Here is a 22093-nt window from a genome sequence, read left to right as displayed (position 1 = left end):
CCTAAACTGATCAATCCTCTATCTTAGACAATTAGATCAGATAACAGGGGTCTTAAGGACAATGTGTATGTGTGCTGAGGCACGTACACCCCATGAGGTGTTCACGTGAACCCAGCATGATTTCGACTAGGTGACCTAATGTCCGCACCATGATTGGATGAACATGAAGAGTTCTGTTAACTTTGTGTACGGTGCTGTCCCGGGTCGTGGAGACAAGGATAAGAGAGATGGAGCCGTCCCGGGTCGCGGAGACAAGGATAAGAGAGATGGAGCCATCTCGGGTCGTAGAGACAAGGGTACGGGAGATGGAAGACTGAGAGCTAGAAACACTAAGACTGAGGATATCAGATGGAAGATTGAAAGCTGTAAACAAGAAGACTGAAAGCATGAAGAATCAAGCTTGTGTGCTGTAAAGACACAGTGTTGAACTCTTGAACTCGAGATATCTATAGTGGTGTTATTCTGTTATAAGATCTGTTGATTGTACCGGCCTTTGGTCTGACCCATCGGGATATTGGGGAATAACAAACAAATAATAATAAAACAGTCTGATATCTGGTTAGAGGAATTAGCGTTATTTCCTTATGGATTTGGCTGATTTTATTTTCTAACAATAGCACATCATTTTTTCAAGCACAACATCTAAGCAGCACAACACAACATCTACACCTATCCTGTAGTAGGCAGCTACACTAAGGTTATGCTATTCTTTGTTTGTAGATGAAGTATTAAACTGTAGTATTAGAAGAGTAAACATTTAATATTAAATGTTAAAAAAAAATTAAGAAAAAGTTTGATATAAAATGAAGACTTGAATAAAATCGGTGAGGTTTCTGTTTTCCAGTGTTTTCACTGTTGAAAATACTAAAGCAACACCATCAGTGAGTGACAAGTGTTTGCAACAGCTGGTGCTCATATTTTCAACAAGATCTTGTGATAACATAGTATCACATTGCACCACATTACCAAGATAAAGTAAATCCTTCAAACCAGTAAGACCCAGCATAGGCGAAGTTAGAATCAGAGATGATACAGACAATTGCCAGTGCATTGAAATGGAGATGAACTAGAACTTTACCTGGATTGTATACTACAAGCTATTCATCAAAATTATCAGATAATGTTTAAGATTCAATTCTCCCTCCATCCCTTAGCTGTACACTAAGATGAGATTTATCCAGAGTTTAGGAAGCTGCCTTTGTTCAGATAAGTAAATAATGATTATATGTTAACTCCAATGTTGTATGCTTTCAATCAACATATATACAATCATACAATATATACCAATAGCACATAATAGTGTTATTTGTTTCCCCAATGTAATACAGTATAAGTGCCTAATTAAATACAATTGTAACTAATTTGTCCGAGTGTGCAATGATACTATTTTATGTAAAACATCAGTGATGTCATCTCACTCTGATTCAACAAACCGAAGGCACTGTTCTTATCAACAGGTATAGTTAATAATTGGGGAAAGGTGATCTGTATCCTTCAGTGTGCTTAATCTGTGTGACTAATTAAACTTCCTTGATTCACTAAACAATCCCTCCAGAGCATTAAATTCTAGCAATTTAATAAGAAAATTCATGGAATAATGTCATCATACACATACCTAATTTTTGTGAAATCCTAAAGAGCCCTCTTACACTTTCAAATGGCAAACTGTTATAAAAGCTACTTTTCAATGCTATGCCGACATCTAAACTTTCAACACATTGTAGGTTACATTATTTGAGGTTTAGATTCATTGTAGAGAACATTACTTATTTTTATATGACTAGTTAGTTATTCTCTAACTATACTAAACACTATGAGATGCTCCCTTGTGTGAAGGACACCATTTAAATGCAAGTTGTTGTATATGTGGTGAATTAGTAATCCTACATGGAAAGCCATATGGGATTTCTACCCCTTTAAAGTGTTTTCATTGTTTGCATTTAATATTTCTCCCATGTTTAATGTACTACCACAATTAAATACACTGGTCAATTTAGTCACGTAGGTACCACAACATAAGAGAAAATCCAGATTACGTACAACATAGTTAGCAACAGATTCACCAACAGATTTATTGAACAATCAAATTACAAGATTAAACTGTATTTGAAGCATATGGTATTTTAAAGCATATTTAGACAACCTATTCAGAAAAATCCAACATAGAGCATGGTCTAAGGAGCTGGTGGGTGGAAAGATCGAGTGAGGGAGGCTAATTATATTGAACGAGGATCATCATACCTGAAGGGGAGTAATCTGCATTTCACTTCAGATTGAACGAAGAAAATTATGCAGAACAAATTTCTTGAACAATATGGAATTCAGCCACTAACGTAAACAGAAATTTAGACTGAGGTTTTGACACTGACTTACTCTCATATCAAATAAGGCAGCAATCTTTAGAGCTTGCAGCATGCAGCTCATTGATCCTGCAAGCTGTACTAAAGCCAAAGGCAATTTTCCTCTCAAAAACTTGATTTTATATGAAGCATTAGATTTGGAAAGAGCATCTACCCGGTGATGGGAAACCAGATTTAGTTTGCAAACTGGAGCTCAGAATCTTTAAGAAAGCCAAGTTTTATAAACCTTTTTCACTAATCTAAGTATGAAGATGTGTTCCCCAGATAAACCCCATTTTAATCTGGAATAAATGAGTAGGTATAGCTACTTCTTGCATTCTAATGTTGGACTAATATCCCTGTCCCTTTGATAATAAACAGACTTACACGTACGGAAAACGTCACCCTGCACAAATATCAACATTTACTATAAAGCCACCTTTCCAAATCATCAACCATGTATTCTAGTGACGATGACTGATCGTGAGCAGATGGGACCACTATCTGGATCAGGAACAATAGTTACAAGTTTTTAAAATAACAATAATACTTGCATTTGATATAGTGCCTTATCACGTCTTTGAGATGTCTCAAAGCGCTTCACGGAATATACTGTAAAGTGAATTGACAGTATATTTGTCTATAAATCTATTTATAGCTAGATACCATTTGTCAGATTACTACTTAGCTAAATTGAGTAGATATATCTCAGCATGCCCACAACGTACAATTGTTTTATAATAATGTCTAACAGTATGGTAGCCAGGCATAGTGGCAGCATTCTTGCCTCTGAGTCAGAAGGTTGTGGGTTCAAGCCCCACTTCGGGACTTGGAATCACATAGTCTAAGTTGACACCCCAACAATGCAGTGCATTACTGGAGTTCAACTTAGACTATGTGATGTATTGTCAGAAGTGCCATCCTTCGGATGAGACGTTAAACCAAAGTCCCACTGGCCAGTTCAGGTGGATGTAAAAGAATCCCTGGTGCTATTCAAAAAGAGAAGGGATTTTCTCCCAATGTCCTGGCCAACAATCCCCCAAATAAAATTGGTCACTCACTCTATGGCTGTTTCTGGGGCAGTACTATCATATTTCATCCATAACATACATAGTGAATCCACTTTACGGTATATCCTATGAAGAGGTTTGAGATGTCTCAATAATATAAGGAGCTATATCATATGCAAGGATTATTATTATTATGACAGTTCCTTTACTGGATTTAAATTATTCTAAACTACCGCTTTCTTGAATTGTTTGGATGGATGGATGCCTTGGCTCTGTATAATTTTCTCTGTTTCTAGTATTTCACCACTCTTCTGAAGATCAAGATAAAGTTGCAGAGGTACCAGCAGCCATCTACATATTTCCCACAGACTGGCGATATATGTTCATTTTTAATTTCTTTACAAGGTTGTGAAAAACATCCGATTTCCAGACGTAGCAATCCAATAATAGATTGAAAAAGAGTTTTTATTCTCGGTGGTCAGATGAAGCATATTCATTTCCCATTAATCTTCATCCAGTTCCTTGACAATCTTGTGGTGGGTCAATAGTCATATTCCTTACTGGTATTACAATGGCCAAGTATATCTATATTCCACAATGAGCCACAAAATCTCACACAATACTTTTCATGTTTTGCGATTGATCAAAATTAATCAGAGAGGAATGTGCTCCAAGAACTAAACCGGAATGCAGAATATATACACTTTATCTAAATCAATATGGCATGGATCAGATTGTTGATTGCATTGTGATGTAAAAATTAAAGTAGTTAACGTATGAACACATATTACATGTGCACTACAGACAAAACCAAGTATCTTCTATTCCATTTACAATGAAGGAAAATAACAGGTAGATGTTTCCAAACCCTATTAATGCATTGTGATATTACTTGTTTTTCTCCTGAAACTTTGGTCTCATGGCAGCTTCTACTACAAGTACACCTTCTGCTCTATGGTACATCGGCCAAAAAAAACATTTTTCATTTGCTAGCCTGGACACTGAGTAGCTGTAAACAATGTAACTACGAGATCCATCAAAGATGAGTCTGCTTCTTGCTTCTTCCATGAAAACCCAGACTTTCTAGCACATCTCTGAATATAAATTGAAAGCAGGAACTCTGTCTGGTATTTCCCTAACCAAGGTATTGAAGCTAAATTGTGAAACTAAGACAGATCATTGGAGACCAAGCTTTTAATTTTCCTAGTCTTTCTGGGTTAATAACACATTCTGAGGCATCATTATGTACTGATATATTACAATGGCTGGGAAATACTACGCTTGAAGAGGAATTGTTTTTGTGTTCTCCATTCTGAATTCTATATATAATAAAAAAATTCTTTGATTTTCATATAGCGCTTTTCACGTCTTTGAGACATCTCAAAGCGCTTCACAGAATGTACTGTAAAGTGAATTGACTGTATATTTGTGTGCAAAACACGGCAGCCAATTGTGCACAGCAGTATCCCACAAACAGTTGTGGATTGAAGTGACCAATTTTATTATTGTTTTTCTTTCTTGAGGGATTATTATCAATAAGGAAACTTGCTCAATGTTTGCCCTGCAAGGAATCAAACCCAGGTCTCTCGCTTGCAAGGCGAGTGCTATAATGACTGAGCTACAGGACTCCACAATATATCCAGTTTATCCTGTTTTGTAAGATATTAATTCAAGCTTAATGGATTCCAGAGGGACATTCTGTAGGAGACTGATTGGCATCACTCTACCAAAATTATCTTCTTTCTAATAATAAATGTTCTCATGAAATCACAGTAAGATCAATATCAATACTGTGATTGGCAAGCCCTGAATTGGAGTCTTAAAGAGTGTGGTCTACAGGGTTGTTTTTATCTCCTTACGACGCAGTTTAAAACTGCAGAGAGATCATCAATTTAAATGATCAAACGTAATAATCTGCATAAAATTGGAAAGGATATTAAAAACGAGGGGAGGCTGCAATTTAGTTGAAGGATGCCTTTCCAAATCATTGGAAACTAAATTATTAAACTATACAAGATGAATGATATATATACATATATTTAAAATGAACAGTTATTTTAAGGAAAAAAAATCAGCAGGGAAAGAATTTTAATATCATGAGGCCGGATAATTTGCTCTGAGTTCATAGAACTCATATCCAACTCAACGTCAGTAAGACCGAGGCCCTGCTGATTGGCTCGCGCCAGCGCCTCCGCACCTTGGGCACTGGCTGCATCAGCCTCCATGGCTGCACACTCACCTCACTACGCCAGTCAGGAACCTGGGTGTCTTGTTTGACCCTGAACTGTCCTTTCTCCCCCACATCCGCGCCATGACTGGCACTGCCTACCGCCCCCTCGCTACATTGTCAGACTCCATCACTCCCTCATCTTCGTCTCACTTCCTCCCTTGCCTCCTTCAAGGCCGGTCTCGAGACCCTCTTAGTTGCCCTCCCACCTCTCTGCCTTCCCTCACCCCTACCTCACCCCTCCTGACCCCTGACTGTCCAGCGTCTTGGGACGTCCTCACGATGTGAAAGGCGCTCTCTAAATGTAATTTTGTTGTTGTTGTTGATTTGAACGTATGGTATTTTTTTCTTCAAATTAATCACATGCAAAGAATTTCTAAAAGTATACCAATTCTATCCATTAGCTTCTGACTGTCTGTGCAAATCTTAAGATGTATAATTTAAGAACATAAGAACATAAGAATTAGGAGCAGGCGTAGGCCATTCGGCCCTTCGTGCCTGCTCCGCCATTCAATAAGATCATGGCTGATCTTCTGATTATCTGCCCTATCCCCATATCCCCTAATACCTCTATTTTTCAAGAATCTATCAGTCTCAGCCTTGAAAATGTTCAAGGACTGAGCATCTACAGCCTTCTGGGGTAGTGAATTCCATAAGTTCACTACCCTCTGAGTGAAGAAATGTTTCCTCAACTCTGTTCTAAGAGGCTGACCCTTAATTTTAAGACTGTGACCCCTGGTTATGAATTCTCCTACCAGGGGAAACAGTCCTTCTGTGTCTACTTTATCCAGCCCTTTAAGAATCTTACAAGTTTCAATAAGATCCCCCCTAATTCTTCTGTACCCTAGAGAATATAGCCCTAGTTTATTCAGCCTATCCTCATAGGTCAGTCCCCTCATCCCAGGAACTAACTGAGTGAATCTACGCTGCACCCCCTTTAGGGCAAGTATGTCCTTTTTTAAATAAGGAGACCAAAACTGCACACAATACTCTAGGTGTGGTCTCACCAAAGCCCTATACAGTTGCAGCAAGACTTCCCTACTCTTATATTCTAAACCTTTCGAAATGAACTCTAACATGCCGTTCGCCTTCTTAGTTGCTTGCTGCAAAGATGAACAACATTGCCCAAAGGTGAACAACATTCCCACACTTTCCACACCTGCAAACTAACTTTTTGGGACTGGTGTATAAGGACACCCAAATCTCTTTGAATACTAACACTATCTAACTTCTCCCCTTCCAGAAAATAATCTGTTCTTTTATTCTTGCTACCTAGGTGAATAATTTCACACTTGCTAGCATTGAATTCCATCTGCCACCTACTTGCCCACTCCCCGAGCCTATCTATATCTTGTTGCAATCTTTTTGCATCATCCTGAGATCTCACTCTGCTACCTAGTTTAGTATCATCCGCGAATTTAGACACATTACATTCAATGTCCTCGTCCAGATCATTGATGTAAATGGTAAATAGCTGAGGCCCAAGCACTGATCCTTGTGGCACTCCACTAGTTACATCCTGCCAATTCGAGAATGATCCGTTTATCACTACTCTTTGCTTTCTACCCGATAGCCACTCTTCTATCCATGTTAATATTTTCCCATTAATCCCGTGGGCCTTGATCTTGAGTAACAGCCTTTTGTGTGGCACCTTGTCAAATGCCTTCCTAAAATCCAAATATACCACATCTACTGGTTCCCCCTTATCCAACCTGCTGGATACATCCTCAAAAAATTCTAAAAGGTTAGTCAAGCATGACTTCCCTTTTGTAAAGCCATGTTGACTCTGCCTAATCTTTTTATGGTCTTCCAGGTATCCCATAACTATGTCTTTTATTAAGGACTCAAGAATTTTCCCTACAACTGACGTCAAACTAACTGGTCTATAGTTTTCCCTATTTTTTCTCCCACCCTTCTTAAATAGTGGAGATACGTTTGCAATCTTCCAATCAATGGGAACTTTTCCAGTACCCACAGACTTTTGGAAGATTATAGACATGCCATCCACTATCTCAGTAGCCACCTCCTTTAAAACTCTCGGATGCAGGCCATCCGGTCCAGGGGATTTATCGGTTTTAAGATTCGACAATTCATCTCTTTACTAATGTTAATCTCCCTAAGTTGCTCGCTAACATTGTCTTCTTGGTCCTCTATTTTTGGTATGTTACTGCCTGACAGGCCACAATTTGCCCAGATTTCACCAGTTTCTTTTACTTTTCAACTGTGAACGGTCTGAGAGGAAGCAGATCAACCAACTGCTGGCAGAGAAATTAGTTGGCTCAAACAGTGGTATTTAATTTCATGCTTTAATTATTATTTTAGGGGAAGTCACATGAGTGAAGACAAAAAATCATTTAAAGGGGAAAGTATCCCTATGTGATTTCCAAACTTAACAATGAATGACACTTAAATAGGAAATGAATAACTTAAATAATTAACATTTGCATCGCTTATTAGGTGCCCAACACAATTGAATTGAATCATTTGCAAATTTAAACTTGCCAAACCACTGAAGCAAACTCAACATACTGAATATTTGTATCCTAAACATATAATACTAATCCTTGGATTTGATATAGCGCCTTATCACATCTTCAAGACATCTCAAAGCACCTCACAGAATATACTGTAAAGTGAAATGACTGTATATTTTGTGGGCACAGCATTAGTTTACACCAGTGGCAGCATAACTTTGCCTCATGAGATAGTTTGCTTCAAACATCAACATTATATTAAATAAAAACAGAAGTCGCTGGGTACACGCAGCAGGCAGCATTATAGTAACACTATACCAGTTATGACAGAATCAGAATATTTTGCAAAATACAGAAGCATTTGTGATATTTCAAGGATTTCAATTACAATATTGTCATTGGTTTCAACAACAAGATTACATTTGTATAGCGAATTTCACGTCGAAAGGACGTCCCAAGGCCTGGACAATGTACCGCATTTCAGACCCGAGCTGGGGTCAGGGGGGAGAAAGGAGGGGAGGGGAAGGGGGGTGACCGATGGCATGGTCGAAGAGGAGGATCTTGAGGCGGGACTTGAAGGAGGCTAAGGAGGGGGCGAGGCGGAGTGATTGGGGAATGCAATTCCAGAGGTTGGGGGCAGAGTGGCTGAAGGCTCTCCCGCCAATGATGGGGCGGGTGGGTCGGGGGACATGGAGCAGGCCTGAGCCGGCTGAGTGGAGGGAGCGGCGGGTTGCCAGGGGGTTAGGAGGTCGCAGAGGTAGAATGGGGTGAGACCATGGAGGGCTTTGTATGTGAGGACCAGGATCTTGAACTGGATCCTCCGAAGGATAGGGAGCCAATGGAGTTGGGTGAGAATAGGGGAGATGGGGTCTCGGAGTTTGGTGCGGGAGAGGACACGGGCTGCAGAGTTCTGGATTATCTGCAGCCTGTGGAGGGGAGGAGTTGGGAAGGCCGACAAGCAGGATGTTTGCATAGTCGAGCCTGGAGGTGATGAAGGTATGAACAAGAGTTTAGGCGGCCTGAGGGGTGAAGTAGTGGTGGAGTTGGGCAAATTTACGGAGGTGAGGGAAGGCAGAGCAGACCATGGCTTGGATGTGGGGAAGAAAAGACAGTTGAGGGTCAAACAAGACACCTAGGTTCCTGACTGGCTTGGTGAATTGTTGTCCAACAGGCAATCTGCCAGGACAGCAGTGGTCCTGGAGTTGAGTGTGGAGGCAGAAAGATAGAGTTGGGTGTCATCTGCTTACATATGGAAGTTGACCCCATGTCTGCGGATGATGTCACCAAGGGGATAGATTTTAGATATTAAGGAGGAGAGGACCAAAGACAGAGCCCTGGGGGATGCCAGATGTGACAGTGAGGGGCCTGGAGGAGAAACCGTTAGAGGCAAAAAGTGGAAACGGTGAGAGAGATAGGAATTGAACCAGGCAAGGGCAGGTCCGCGAAGATTAAGTAAAGAGCAGAGGAAGTGTATGAGGATGGAGTGGTCGACAGTGCCAAAGAGGCAGAGAGGTTGAGGATGACAAGGAGGCAGAGGGAGCCCTGATCACAAATGTTCAGAATGTCATTACTGACTTTGACCAGGGCTGTTTCCATGCTATGGGCAGCACGGAAGTTGGATTGGAGGAGTTCATAGAGGGAATGGCGACAAAGAAAGGAGTGGAGCTGGGACCTTGGAGAGGATTGGGAGGTTAGAGATGGAGCAGTAGCTGGACAGATGTGTAGTTCCAGACGTGCAACACAGAATATTTTTTCACAAGCTGCTTCATTAATCAGAAATACCCAGTGAGCCACTTTAGCAAATGGTGCAGGATGCATAGTAAACAACCTAATCGTTGTGCAGTGAGGTACTCAAACCTCCACAAATACAGGGAAACGTGGAAATGTATAATTTATAAACCACTGAAAAATTACTAAAGTATTTCACTGAGCACACCAACCTCATTTATTGCCACATAGTATTGTGGATGTTGAAACTGTGGAGAGTTATCATTTCGGTCTCTGACTATAATTCGTATTTCATGGTTGATGATGCTTCCGACTTGCAGATTAGTGCATTGCAGCTGTACCACAATGGACTGGATATTTGATGGAGGCTGTTGACAATGAAACAAAAAGAGAGACTTTAACTGAAAATATTTTGGATTCTTTCCTGTGAAACAAGTCTCATTAAAAAAAGACGGTAAGAATCTTTTAATCATCAAAAAGAAATATGCAAAATAAGTAAGCAGTTCTGAAGATTAAAGACAACTTATTCCTATCACCTTAATGAAAAATATGGCTATTTTGACCCAATATGATCTAGATTAAACTTTAGTATAATTTTGTCTAAACTTCAAATCTTTGATTGTCCTCTATTTACATTCATTATGAGAAATTCAACACCTAAGAGAAAACCAAGAGTAAATCAATAAAAAAATTTCAAAAGGGAATAAGATAGGTACTTGAAAAGGAAACATTTGCAGGGATATGGGGAAAGAGCGGGGGAATGGGATTGATTTGGATAACTCTTTTCAAAGAGCTGGCAAAGACATGATAGGCCAAATGGCCACCTTCTGTGCTGTATAATTCTATGATATGGAGTCCTGTAGCTCAGTGGTTGAGCACTCGCCTTGCAAGCGAGACGCCTGGGTTCAATTCCAGGCAGGGTAAAACCTTGGGCAAGTTTCCTTACTCCACACGCCTAATAATAATCTCTCCAAAACAAAACAATAATAAATTGGTAATTTTTAATCCCCGACTGTTTGTGGTACACTGCTGTGCGCAATTGGCTGCCGCGTTTCGCCCACAAATATACGGTCCATTCACTTTACAGCATATTCTGTGAAGCGCTTTGAGACGTCTAGAAGACGTGAAAAGCGCTATATCAAATGCAAGGATTATTATTATCATTCTATGATTGTTGTCAATTGTTTACTACTTCTTTCAATTTCAGAGCCATGGTTAATTTTTACATTTAACGCTGATGCTTTCCTGCCAGTTAATTTCGACGAGGGAAACAAAGCTGAAGCTAGTGGGGATATGGATTGAGTCTCTAGGAAATGTCATGCTTCATTCAGCAAGGCTTCAAAATGTCAAAGCTGTGTTTCAGCCTTAATTGTGCATACAATAATGGAAGGTTAGTGATTTTTTGACACCTGCAGTGTAGGGTCAGAGATTTAGAATTACAACCGAAAAACCAATATGTCTTTTTTTTTAAAAAATAGCCCTGCATCAGTTTTTATTTTGAAACATTGTTACCAATTTCCTTTTGGCAAAATTGCTATCTGAAGGTACTTTACTGTGAATAATAATATTCCTTGCATTTGATACAGTGCCATATCATGTCATTGAGACTTCTCAAAGCGCTTCATAGAATGGATTGTAAAGTGGGTTGACTGTGTATTTTGTGTGTCTAAATGAAATATTGTGTGAAGTTTTGGGTACCCTATCTTTAAACGTCATTTGGATTGGGCATAGGAAACAATAACAAGAGTAATTCAAAATTTTAGAGCTCTAGGTTATAGGGAGAAACATGTTGAGCTGAACTTGCTTTTATTATTTCAAAGCATATTGAGGGAGAGACATTCCTCAGATCTTTAACAGGATGCCAGCCACATATACATGACTTAAGACCATGAGAACAAAACTGTAAAGCAAAGGTTTAAAATTAAAAAGTCAAAATGACCAGCGATTCCTCCACAGATTATAAAAGAATACATTAATTTTGTGTGGAGGCACTCTGAGTATATTTTTATGGTCAGCTGGGTATCTGACACATATCTGACACTCATCACCATGTTTAAGAGTATTCAAATGAGACAGAGTTCCATGAGCCCCACCTAGAAATGGAAATCTCTGTGGGTGGCAATGCAAGGAATTTATAGAAGATAATGTGAAAATGTTATAAAAATTTGTGACATTTTAATATTGAAACATTTGAAACTGTAAATATAACTTACATCTCTGTCCAGAACACGGCCTGTGCTGTTCAAATACAGCCTTTGATTGACAGCATCCAGAATCACCCAGAAGTCATGGTTATCTCGCAACAATAAGGCGATGGTAGGACTTGGGCCACCTGCTGTCCCCTTAATCTGCATATTGTCCACCAAAAGTGTTCCTGTTTACAGCAATGAAAACCATTAGGAAAATAAAATAAATTGAAGCCGAGTTAATACAATACGATAATCTTTGCGTTTGAAATAGCATCTTATCACATTGTTGAGACGTCTCAAGGATCTTCACAGGATAATACTGTAAAGTAATGTGGCTGTGTGTATTTTGTGTGTGAACATGGCAGCCAAATTGCACACAATGTCCCACAAACACAGTAATATGTTATTACTTTTCAAAAGAAAACAAGATATTTAAGTAATCACATTTTAGTGATCTCTTCCATCCATGCATTTCACATTTAATGCTGATTTTGTTCCTCCACATTCAGTTGCAGTGAATATTATTCACCAATGCGGGAATATTTGTTTGTTTGTACATGTGCACCTGTGTGTAATTTGCTTCAAGATTCTGATATTTTTAAGTGAAGTTAGTCTTTCTCTGTTTGAAAAGATTAGATTCCAACTAACACTTCTACAGGTCATTGTATTGAGGCTAACACAGCTTTGCACATTATCAATATGCCAGATCCCAGGTTATTCCTTCTTACCCTCAGGCACTAATTCGGTTAGCTCCAGGACACAAGATAAAACCTGATTTAAATTTAACCACTGAAAACCTTCAACACACATTTTGCACCTTGAATATTATATTTACAGTTCCATATATATTGCATCATTATATACAAGCTTCATTTGAAATGTATTGCAATGATAACATGAGTAAAATAGGTATTAAAAATAAAATTAATGTGGTAATTGAAATGTAATCCAACCCAGATTGATGGGATTGAAATCCTTCTCTCTTGTGGGTGTAAAATGAGGCAGGAATTGATTCAAACTAATTCCCCAACCTAAACAAGTTCCCAGAGCAAAACTGCCTAAAATTGAAAGTCTTACTGAGATAATCAATTGTTAAAATGCAACAAACAACCATGAAGTGAATTGTATCTGGCAGACTCTTGGCCAGGAAACTAGAAGAAACTCCCTTATCTTTTTGAATAGTACCATGGGAACTTTAATGTCCAATTGAACAGAAGACACGTGTTAAATAAGTACCCCCCACACCCCTCTCCAAAAAAGTTAGCAACAGTCTTACCAAATGATGTTTTTTTAAAACACGTGGAAACTTGCACCATCTCACATATACAGTATGTGCTTCATTTACATTGAACTACAAAAACATATACAGCACTTGCCCAGACCAAATGGATCAATACGATAAACCAATAAAGGATGAGATATATTAATTCAAATCTTTTTCTAAATATTCTATTGCTTGGATGTAATCATGCGATCCTGCTAACCTTCCCATTATTTTCATGTCATGAAAATCAATTAGTTTAAACATTACAACTCTCGTTTTCTATCTCNTTTTTATTGTTACTCTTGCTTTGTTTAATTAATACTGTAACATGTTATCACCTTATTGATATTTCTACATATTTTCTGCCTGCTCATGATTCCTCCTCTTATATCATTTGTCCCTATTCTAACAGCCTTCCAATTTTTTCTTAACTTGATTTTTTTTTACTTCCTTCTCCCTATCTGCCTTTTTTACCATGAATTAACTCTACTCCTGTTCTGACTATGTCAACCTTATTGTCAGCACTTACTTTTTTAATATTTGTATCTACAGTAGTAACTTGGGCATAGACAAAATAATTATTACACCCAATAGATGTGTATATAAATATATATATTGTGACTTATTTTTTGTTAAGACTGGTCTTCAAGAAAAAAATGCTGAGTTAACAGAAATTGAATGTCTTGAGTTCATATCCTGTCTGTGCTGAATTAGCAGATCTCAGCCATGGTAATAGTGAGGACATTGCAATTGACCTTAAATGGTTTAGTGAAAAATCAAGGTTCTCACTCTTAATCTCCATCCAGGGTCCTCTGAAGAATCATCAATTGAAAAGAAGTGAACTTATGTCTGATTTATTTATAAGAACATGTTTAGATGTCAGAGTTTTCAGATTGGCCTGTAAATTTCACTGAGCTGCACTCTAAAGAAAAATGCATAAACACAATATTAAACTCATGCCAAAGTTGACATGAAACATACAATGAGTTTTTGGACAATTAACATACAGTCTTGGTTTTTGCACTGTAAAATATTACTCTGTATATTCTTAGTGCTTTTCAGATCAGCTATATGTATAATTAATTTACAATGACAACCACCACTGAACCACTATGCAAAGGCAATCATTGAGTTTGTAAATCATCATAATTATTGACCTATTTCCTAACTTCTCACTTTTGCAATGTTAGTAGAGCAAAAGCAAGTAAATCCTCCTATTGTCATTCTGTTAAACCTCCAGTCCTCTCTCTTATGGTTATGTCCTGCTCTTCATTGGGCAGGAATCCAACTGCACGCTAGAACAGTATTTTATGTCATCCTTTCTATTGGGAATGGCTGGCAAACCTGGACTAAACAAACAGGCAGAACACCATCAAGTAGACATCACATATTGTAACTGCTTGCTGTTGCTAGAAGATAAAAATTGTGTGAGAATACACACCTATGCTGTGGAATACCAATCTCTGCTGTGTTATCTTCCCAGAGCAAAACTTGGGCTGATACATTTAACTTAGCAGTTAATTGCATTATACTCAACAGCTTTCAATGATTATTGAATCATTGAAAAGTGTTGAGTATAATGCAATTAAACCTACATTTGCTTTATTGGCATGAAGAAAATCAGCTATTACAATTGACAGAAGATTGACCTCTTGATCGGGTCTGATTAAGTGTTTTGCTTTGACGGTTAAGATTTAACAGCAACATCTTCAGCTCGTTTCGGACCAAAAACAGGCATCGTTAGATTTTTCCTACATTTAATTGCCTGGATCAGTTGTCGTGCTGCTTGGCTTGGCTATCTGAATACTTGGCATTCAGATAGAGTCTGCTGCTAATTGCTTCTCAACTTTCAGTTGTACAATTGTGCATTAAAGTTGTCCACAGTAGGTGATAAATAGACCATTGATGCAGGTGCAGTGATCCAATACAAACCACAACCAGATTACATTTGTATAGCGCCTTTCACGTCGGGAGGATGTCCCAAGGCGCTGGACACTGCACAGCATTTCAGACCCAAGCTGGGGTCAGGGGGAGAAGGAATGGGAGGGGAAGGGGGGTGGCCGATGGTATGGTTGAAGAGGAGGGTCTTGAGATAGGGACTTGAAGGAGGCTAAGGAGGGGGCGAAGCAGAGTGATTGGGGATGGAATTCCAGAGATTGAGGGCAGAGTGGCTGAAGGCTCTCCCGCCAATGGTGGGGCGGGTGGGTCAGGGGACGTGGAGCAGGCCAGAGCCAGCTGTGCGGAGGGAACGGGCAGGTTGGTAGGGGGTTAGGAGGTCGCAGAGGTATGGTGGGGCGAGGCCATGGAGGACTTTGAAGGAGAGGATCAGGATCTTGAACGGGATCCTCTGAAGGACAGGGAGCCAATGGAGTCAGGCGAGAATGGGGGAGATGGGGTCATGGAGTTTGGTGCGCGAGAGGACACGGGCTGCAGAGTTCTGGATTATCTGCAGCCTGTGGAGGAGGAGTTGGGAAGGCTGACAAGCAGGGTGTTTGCAACAGTCAAGCCTGGAGGTGATGAAGGTATGAACAAGGAGGTAGTGGAGGAGTCGGACAAATGTTACGGAGGTGAGGGAAGGCAGAGGGGTTCATGGCTTAGATGTGGGGAAGAAAAGACAGTTGAGGGTCGAACAAGACACCTAGGTTCCTGACTGACTTAGTGAATTGAAGTGTGCAGCCATGGAGGTTGATGCTGCCAGAGCCTGAGATGCAGAGGCTCTGGCCCTAGCCAATCAGGAGGGCCTCAGTCTTATTCACATTTAACTGTAAGAAATTTGCCCTCATCCAGGACTTGATGTCTGACAGGCAGTCTGTCAGGACAGCAGTGGTCCTGGAGTTGAGTGTGGAGGCAGAAAGATAGAGTTGGGTGTCATCCACTTACATGTGGAAGTTGACCCCATGTCTGCAGATGATGTCACCAAGGGGAAAGATTTTAGATATTAAAGAGGAGAGGGCCAAGGACAGAGCCCTGGGGGATGCCAGATGTGACAGTGAGGGGCCTGGAGGAGAAACCGTTAGAGGCAAAAAGTGGAAACGGTGAGAGAGATAGGAATTGAACCAGGCAAGGGCAGGTCCGCGAAGATTAAGTAAAGAGGAGAGACAGTGTATGAGGATGGAGTGGTCGACAGTGTCGAAGGCAGCAGAGAGGTCGAAGAGGACAAGGAGGCAGAGGGAGCCCTGATCACAGATGTTCAGAATGTCATTAGTGACTTTGACCAGGGCTGTTTCCGTGCTATGGGCAGCACGGAAGCCGGATTGGAGGGGTTCGAAGAGAGAATGGCGAGAAAGAAAGGAGCGGAGCTGGGACTCGACGACTCATTCCAGGTCCTTGGCGAGGAATGGGAGGTTAGAGATGGGGCGGTAGATGGAGAGGAGGGATGGATCCGGGGAAGGTTTTTTCAAGATTTGGGAGATGACGGCTGTTTTTAGTCGGGTGGGAACTGAACTGGTGGACAAGGAGATGATGATGACGTCGGACAGGAGAGGGGCCAGAAGGCGGAGCTGGGAGATGAGGAGAGAGGTGGGGATGGGATCGAGGGAGAAGGTGGTGAGTTTGAGTTTGCGAAAATTGTGGTGAAGGAGGGAGAGATAGGGTCAAAGGAGTATAGGGGGAGATGGGTGAGGGGTGGGTCATGAGGGAGAGCTGATGTGGGGGTGGCTGTGGACGGGGCAGAGGTGGCTGAACATGTCCCCTCGATTTTGGATTCAAGGAAATCCAACATCTCTTCACAGTTGGAGTTTGAGGAGAGGTTGGGCAAGGCATGGGAAGGTGGACAGAGGAGACGTTTTGTGGTGGAAAAGAGAAGCCTGGGGTTGTCCTTTGCCTCCAAGATAAGAGGCAAGAGCCCAACGATAGGTCTTGGTATGGTTAAGCCATATCTGCCGATGGACAATAACAAATTGGTCACTTCAATCCACGACTGTTTGTGGGACACTGCTGTGTGCAATTGGCTGCCAAGTTTCGCCCACAAGTATACAGTCAATTCACTTTACAGTCTATTCTGTGAAGTGCTTTGAGACATCTAGAAGATGTGAAAAGCGCTATATCAAATGCAAGGATTATTAATATTATATTTTGGTGGTGAGTGAAGGATAAAACAGTGTATTTATCCAACCAGTGCTTGATGCTGATACTCGGTGGCAAAAGCACTCAATTTTTCAATACTAGTAACTTTCATATTAATCAGCACAACAATGGTTTACTATATATAATATATAGAGCAAAACATTATTTCAATAGCAATGGGAAACTATTGTACAATTTCCTGATCTTACACCTGTTTCATTGTGAGGGGAGACATTATTTCCAGCCTTCAGATTGTTGATCTTCATGAGGTGCTATTAAAGCTTTGTTCCTCAGTTGGAGTAGTTGTTTTGAGTGTATTATATTCTATTGGTCACTTTATATTGGCAGCATCCTACCATTCAGCAGCTGGATGTAGTCATTGATCGAGTGGTAATAAGTTCTCATTTCCTCCCATCTTCACAACAGTTTGTCAAGATCTTTAAATGTTATCATTTGTTGTGTAACCTCAGATCAATCTATGGGTATTTGTATGTGAATACTTGTTGCAGATTTGTGCACAATACTAACAGCAACAGATGGCAACTTAGATGGCATCTTTCACATCAAAGAATGTGTTAATTGCGTAAAGAGTGATTAGCACACAAAAGAACAATTGATCAAATACCCTTTTTCCATATAAACTGTAAAATTATACATTACTCAGGCTATTATAATAAATGTCCACTATAAATGCTACAGTAGACCAATATTCCTTGTAATGTGTACAACAGCTTATCGAATATAAAAGCATTACCATCAATTTAAAATGTTAAACTATGTATTTACTAAAGTCACTAATATTTAAGTATATTGCTAAATCACTTTTCAGATGGTTTTCAAATAGCCATTTTAGTAAGTTCATCAGAGTAGGTCATTTCTCATATAAACATGAGGGTTTTGCCTTGGAATAGGGGAGAACAGCCTTCAAGATGTGAAAAAAGTCTAACTGGGAAATCACGTTTTATATACTGCCAAAATATAATGGAATTTAATGGACAGCATAATCAATATTGAGCAAATAAAATCTCAACGATCATTTCATCTAACGTTCCCCTTATCTATAATCTGATGCTCACTTGCCAATCATTTGCATTTATGAACCTTAATCAAGAATAGGCACTGGATTCAGCATCAAACTTTAAATGTAGTAATCTGGTCTGTAATAATAAGCTACACCTGCCATATATGGCTATATAAGTTTGTTTTGATGTGTAATACGAAAGTAGCAATGTTCAACACAGAAATTTAAAAAATCATTAATTGATCAGCAGGACGGTTAATGAGACTGAAAATTTGATTTTCTTCCGGATTCAGACAATTCACACATTTGTGAAGCTAAATCTCCACAATTTTTAGACTAGAAACCACAGAAGCATTTGCTTTCCTTCACTGTGCAGCTTGGAATACAAATACATTCTCCCTTACACTCAGCTGTGATCCAAATCCTGCCCCCAGACCTTTATTATGGTTCCAGGCAGAGAATAAACACTGAATATTTTCATATCAAGCAATTGGGTACTAAACCTAGTGATACCTTCACTACTTTTACAGTATGAGCACAAATAAAAACAAATTATCCTAACCCAGCATCCATCAGTTAACAAACATTAATATATGAATAATTCATAGTAATACAGTGTACGGTAATGAAACAATCCAGTCCAGATGGCATAGACTAACTAGTGTTTACAACAAGGAAAGAATGAATGGTTCATGTATGTTTGAACCGTAAGATTTTTATTACCATTCAAAAGGCGGATTATATTTAGGTATGTTACTTTCTAAATAAGTTGTAATCAGCCTCATAAGTAAAAACGGGGAATATTCGCTAATATTTAATGTTTCATTTTCAATATAAAAATAATTTTTAAACCTTTGAGCATTTTTTAAGCTGCCAAATGGTATTTTTGTTTTTCTATTGCAACTTCGAATAGAAGGAAAGTTTATGATTAATTGCTAACTATTTTCTTTCTCAAGTATATTCATATGCTTCATATCTCTCAAGCACTGTTGGTCAATTTAGGGCTCTGAAACAAAAGATCTATGATTCATTTATGTAGCTCATTCCAGCTACTCATCTCAGCTCTGAAGTAACTCAAATCTCAAGTGTAGTGTCTGTATTTATTACTCCATTTACACTGCTAGAAACGCTTTGAAAAAATTGCTCCTACAGTAAAACCATTCAGAGCAGGAAATAACATTGATACTTTCACTCAACTCATCTGGTTGTGCATTTTTTGTATCAAATCAACATAAAAAGCTCCTTATAAACAGGTCATTAGAAGTAACAGCAAATATTATTTCATTATAATTTTAAGGCGAAAGGAAAACCTGAGAAAAATAAATTCTGCCTAGTTTCAGGAAAGAACTGGTTTGCTTTCCATAGTTGAAAAAACATTTAGTTCTGGTCAACAATCCCCTTACTACAAATGGTTGTTCACTTCATAGCCGTTTATGAGAAATTGCTGGGGGCTGCCAGATATACAGTCACTACACTTTACACTATATCCTATGAAATCTTTGAGACGTTCTCTTGCCTTGAAAAGCGCAGTACCAAATGCAAAGTTTATTATAAGAATTATAGATTTATCCCCATCCAGTGATACCATAAGATAAATTGAACATACTATTCTCCCACTGTACAGTGGGACTTAGAGATTCGGGACTTCAAATAAGATTTCACAGCTACAAAGTGCTTCTGTTCAATGAAGTATTTCAAGCTATATTTTTTTTCAAACTTAGATCCATAGCACTCTCGACTCTGAGTCAGAAGGTTTGGGTTCAAGACCCACGCCAGGATTTTGAGCTCAGAGTTTAATTTGACACTCAAAGCTGTTGTCTTTCAGATGAGATTATACTATTTCAAAAAGAGAAGTGAGTTCCGTCCAGTGTCCTGGCCAACAATCCCCAGGGTACAAATTGGTCATTCATTGGTTTATGAGACATTGCTGTGTGCAAATTGGCTGCCATTTTGCCTACAAATAGAGTCACTACACTTTGCAGTAAAATCCTGTGAAGCACTTCGAGATGTTTCGATGATGTGATAAAGGTACTACATCAAATGAAGGATTATTACTTTTATCCAGATGGATCATGATGATCTTTTGTAGCCCTACACATTCCTACATTCTGCCACAAATTGGTAACAGCATTCGACAGTCAAACTCCTACTGGTCCTCCTCCTTCAAAAGCACATTTAATCCCACTACCAAAAGAACATAATAGCGAGAGTGCTGTGGTTTTAAATTGCTGAGTTCCACAGGTTAGGCGTGGCCACGGTTCAATTCCCTGTCTCTGGTAAATGGACTGTAGGTACAGGCAGTAAAGCTAGTCTTAGACTGGGGGGATGGAGAGGGCAAGATAAAGCAGCTGAGATTCTTACTACTGATCCCCATTTAGCTCCTTAATGATCAATGGATAAAATATACATGTACATACAATAATAATCATTCTTACATTTGATATTTCTCATTGCGAGGACATCGTAAAGCATTTCACAGGATTTATAGTAAAGTGGAGTCACTGTGTATATTGTGTACATCTGCTATATGTAGCTGTCAGATAAAGTCAGGATCAGACTCAGCTGTCCCAGAACTAAAAAGCTTACCAACAGATACTGATAGGGGCTGTAAATGAAGAATGGTCGGATACTCTAAGAGCTGTCAGCATCTATGGAGATGTCAACTACCTTCATTGAAGGAGAATAGATGGAACAATTGGAGGATGGGAACAATACTAACAATCAATTAATTGCTGAGAAAAACAAACTTCTGATGAATATAAAAATTCTATCTAATAATAATAATCCTTGCATTTGATATAGCGCCTTATCATGTCTTCGAGACGTCTCAAAGTGTTTCGCAGAATATACTGTAAAGTGAACTGACTGTATTTTGTGGTCAAAATCTGTAAGTACATTTTGTCACAGGACTGTAACATGATCTATAGTTTAAACAATGAGGCATAATTAAATGTGACAAATATTATAATGATTAATGATTTGATCAACAATGAAGCATTAATTTATATCATTGCTGCATACTTGGTGGTTTAAGGTCCACAGAGCGTGGAGAATGCAGCAGATCCAAGCAATTAATCTCATTTTTTAAAAAAATGACCAATTAGTGAATTCTTAATAAGTAACAAATATAATCACTCTCAATAACTTCTGCTGTGAGATGCAATCAACTTCTGTGCTCATTAATATTTATTCTTTTAATAGCAGCAATCCATTTTCCTCTCTCTCTGTGGGACCTTCAGAAAGTTTTAAATGAAGAACCTCCCAGACATTCTGGTTCATTTGAGCAACTGCTGCACTCAATACAATACTTCATCACAGTAAAATACTTGACATTGAGTCACTGCATGAATAAAATTATTCATATCACTTAAAAACTAATTGTGTGTTATTCAATTGATTGACTTCCTTCACAAATTTCTTGCTTTTTCACTTTTCCTAGCTTTTTCTGCCTAACTTAATTTTATTTTCTAACTTACACACTGACGTTCTAACACATGCCAGCCTCCCCACAAATACAGTCACTACACTTGATAGCAATCACCTGTGAAGTCCTTTGTGATTTTTTTAATATCATAGGCACCATATCAAATGCAAGAATTCGTCTTCTCAAATTCATAGTAACTGTTTACAAGCTCCCAAGATTTGTTTGGTATAAAAAGGTCTTTTGCCCCATCTGATCTCCACTCTCCAGAACATCCACCCCACCATAGCCCCATCGCTGCATCAAGCCGCTTTTTAAATGAGTCCAGTGTCTTGGGTCTTTCCTGATGACCTTT

The 22093-nt window shown here is 39.2% G+C and overlaps 1 protein-coding gene across 1 annotated transcript in view; it reads right to left on the bottom strand.

The window, feature by feature from the left end:
* pcdh15b (protocadherin-related 15b) overlaps positions 1 to 22093 on the bottom strand; it is a 166029-nt gene that overhangs the window by 131169 nt on the left and 12767 nt on the right. The window contains exons 4-5 of the mRNA XM_042336845.1: positions 11992 to 12152; positions 9991 to 10146 (exon numbers count right to left, since the gene is read on the bottom strand). Coding sequence (XP_042192779.1) covers positions 9991 to 10146; positions 11992 to 12152 — 317 coding nt within the window. The remainder of the gene's footprint in view (positions 1 to 9990; positions 10147 to 11991; positions 12153 to 22093) is intronic.

The sequence above is a fragment of the Callorhinchus milii genome, unplaced genomic scaffold (genome assembly GCF_018977255.1).
Source record: "Callorhinchus milii isolate IMCB2004 unplaced genomic scaffold, IMCB_Cmil_1.0 Scaffold7, whole genome shotgun sequence".
NCBI classification, from domain to species: domain Eukaryota; kingdom Metazoa; phylum Chordata; class Chondrichthyes; order Chimaeriformes; family Callorhinchidae; genus Callorhinchus; species Callorhinchus milii.
Note: the sequence above shows the minus strand (reverse complement) of the source record. Positions and strands in the feature narration are given on the sequence as shown.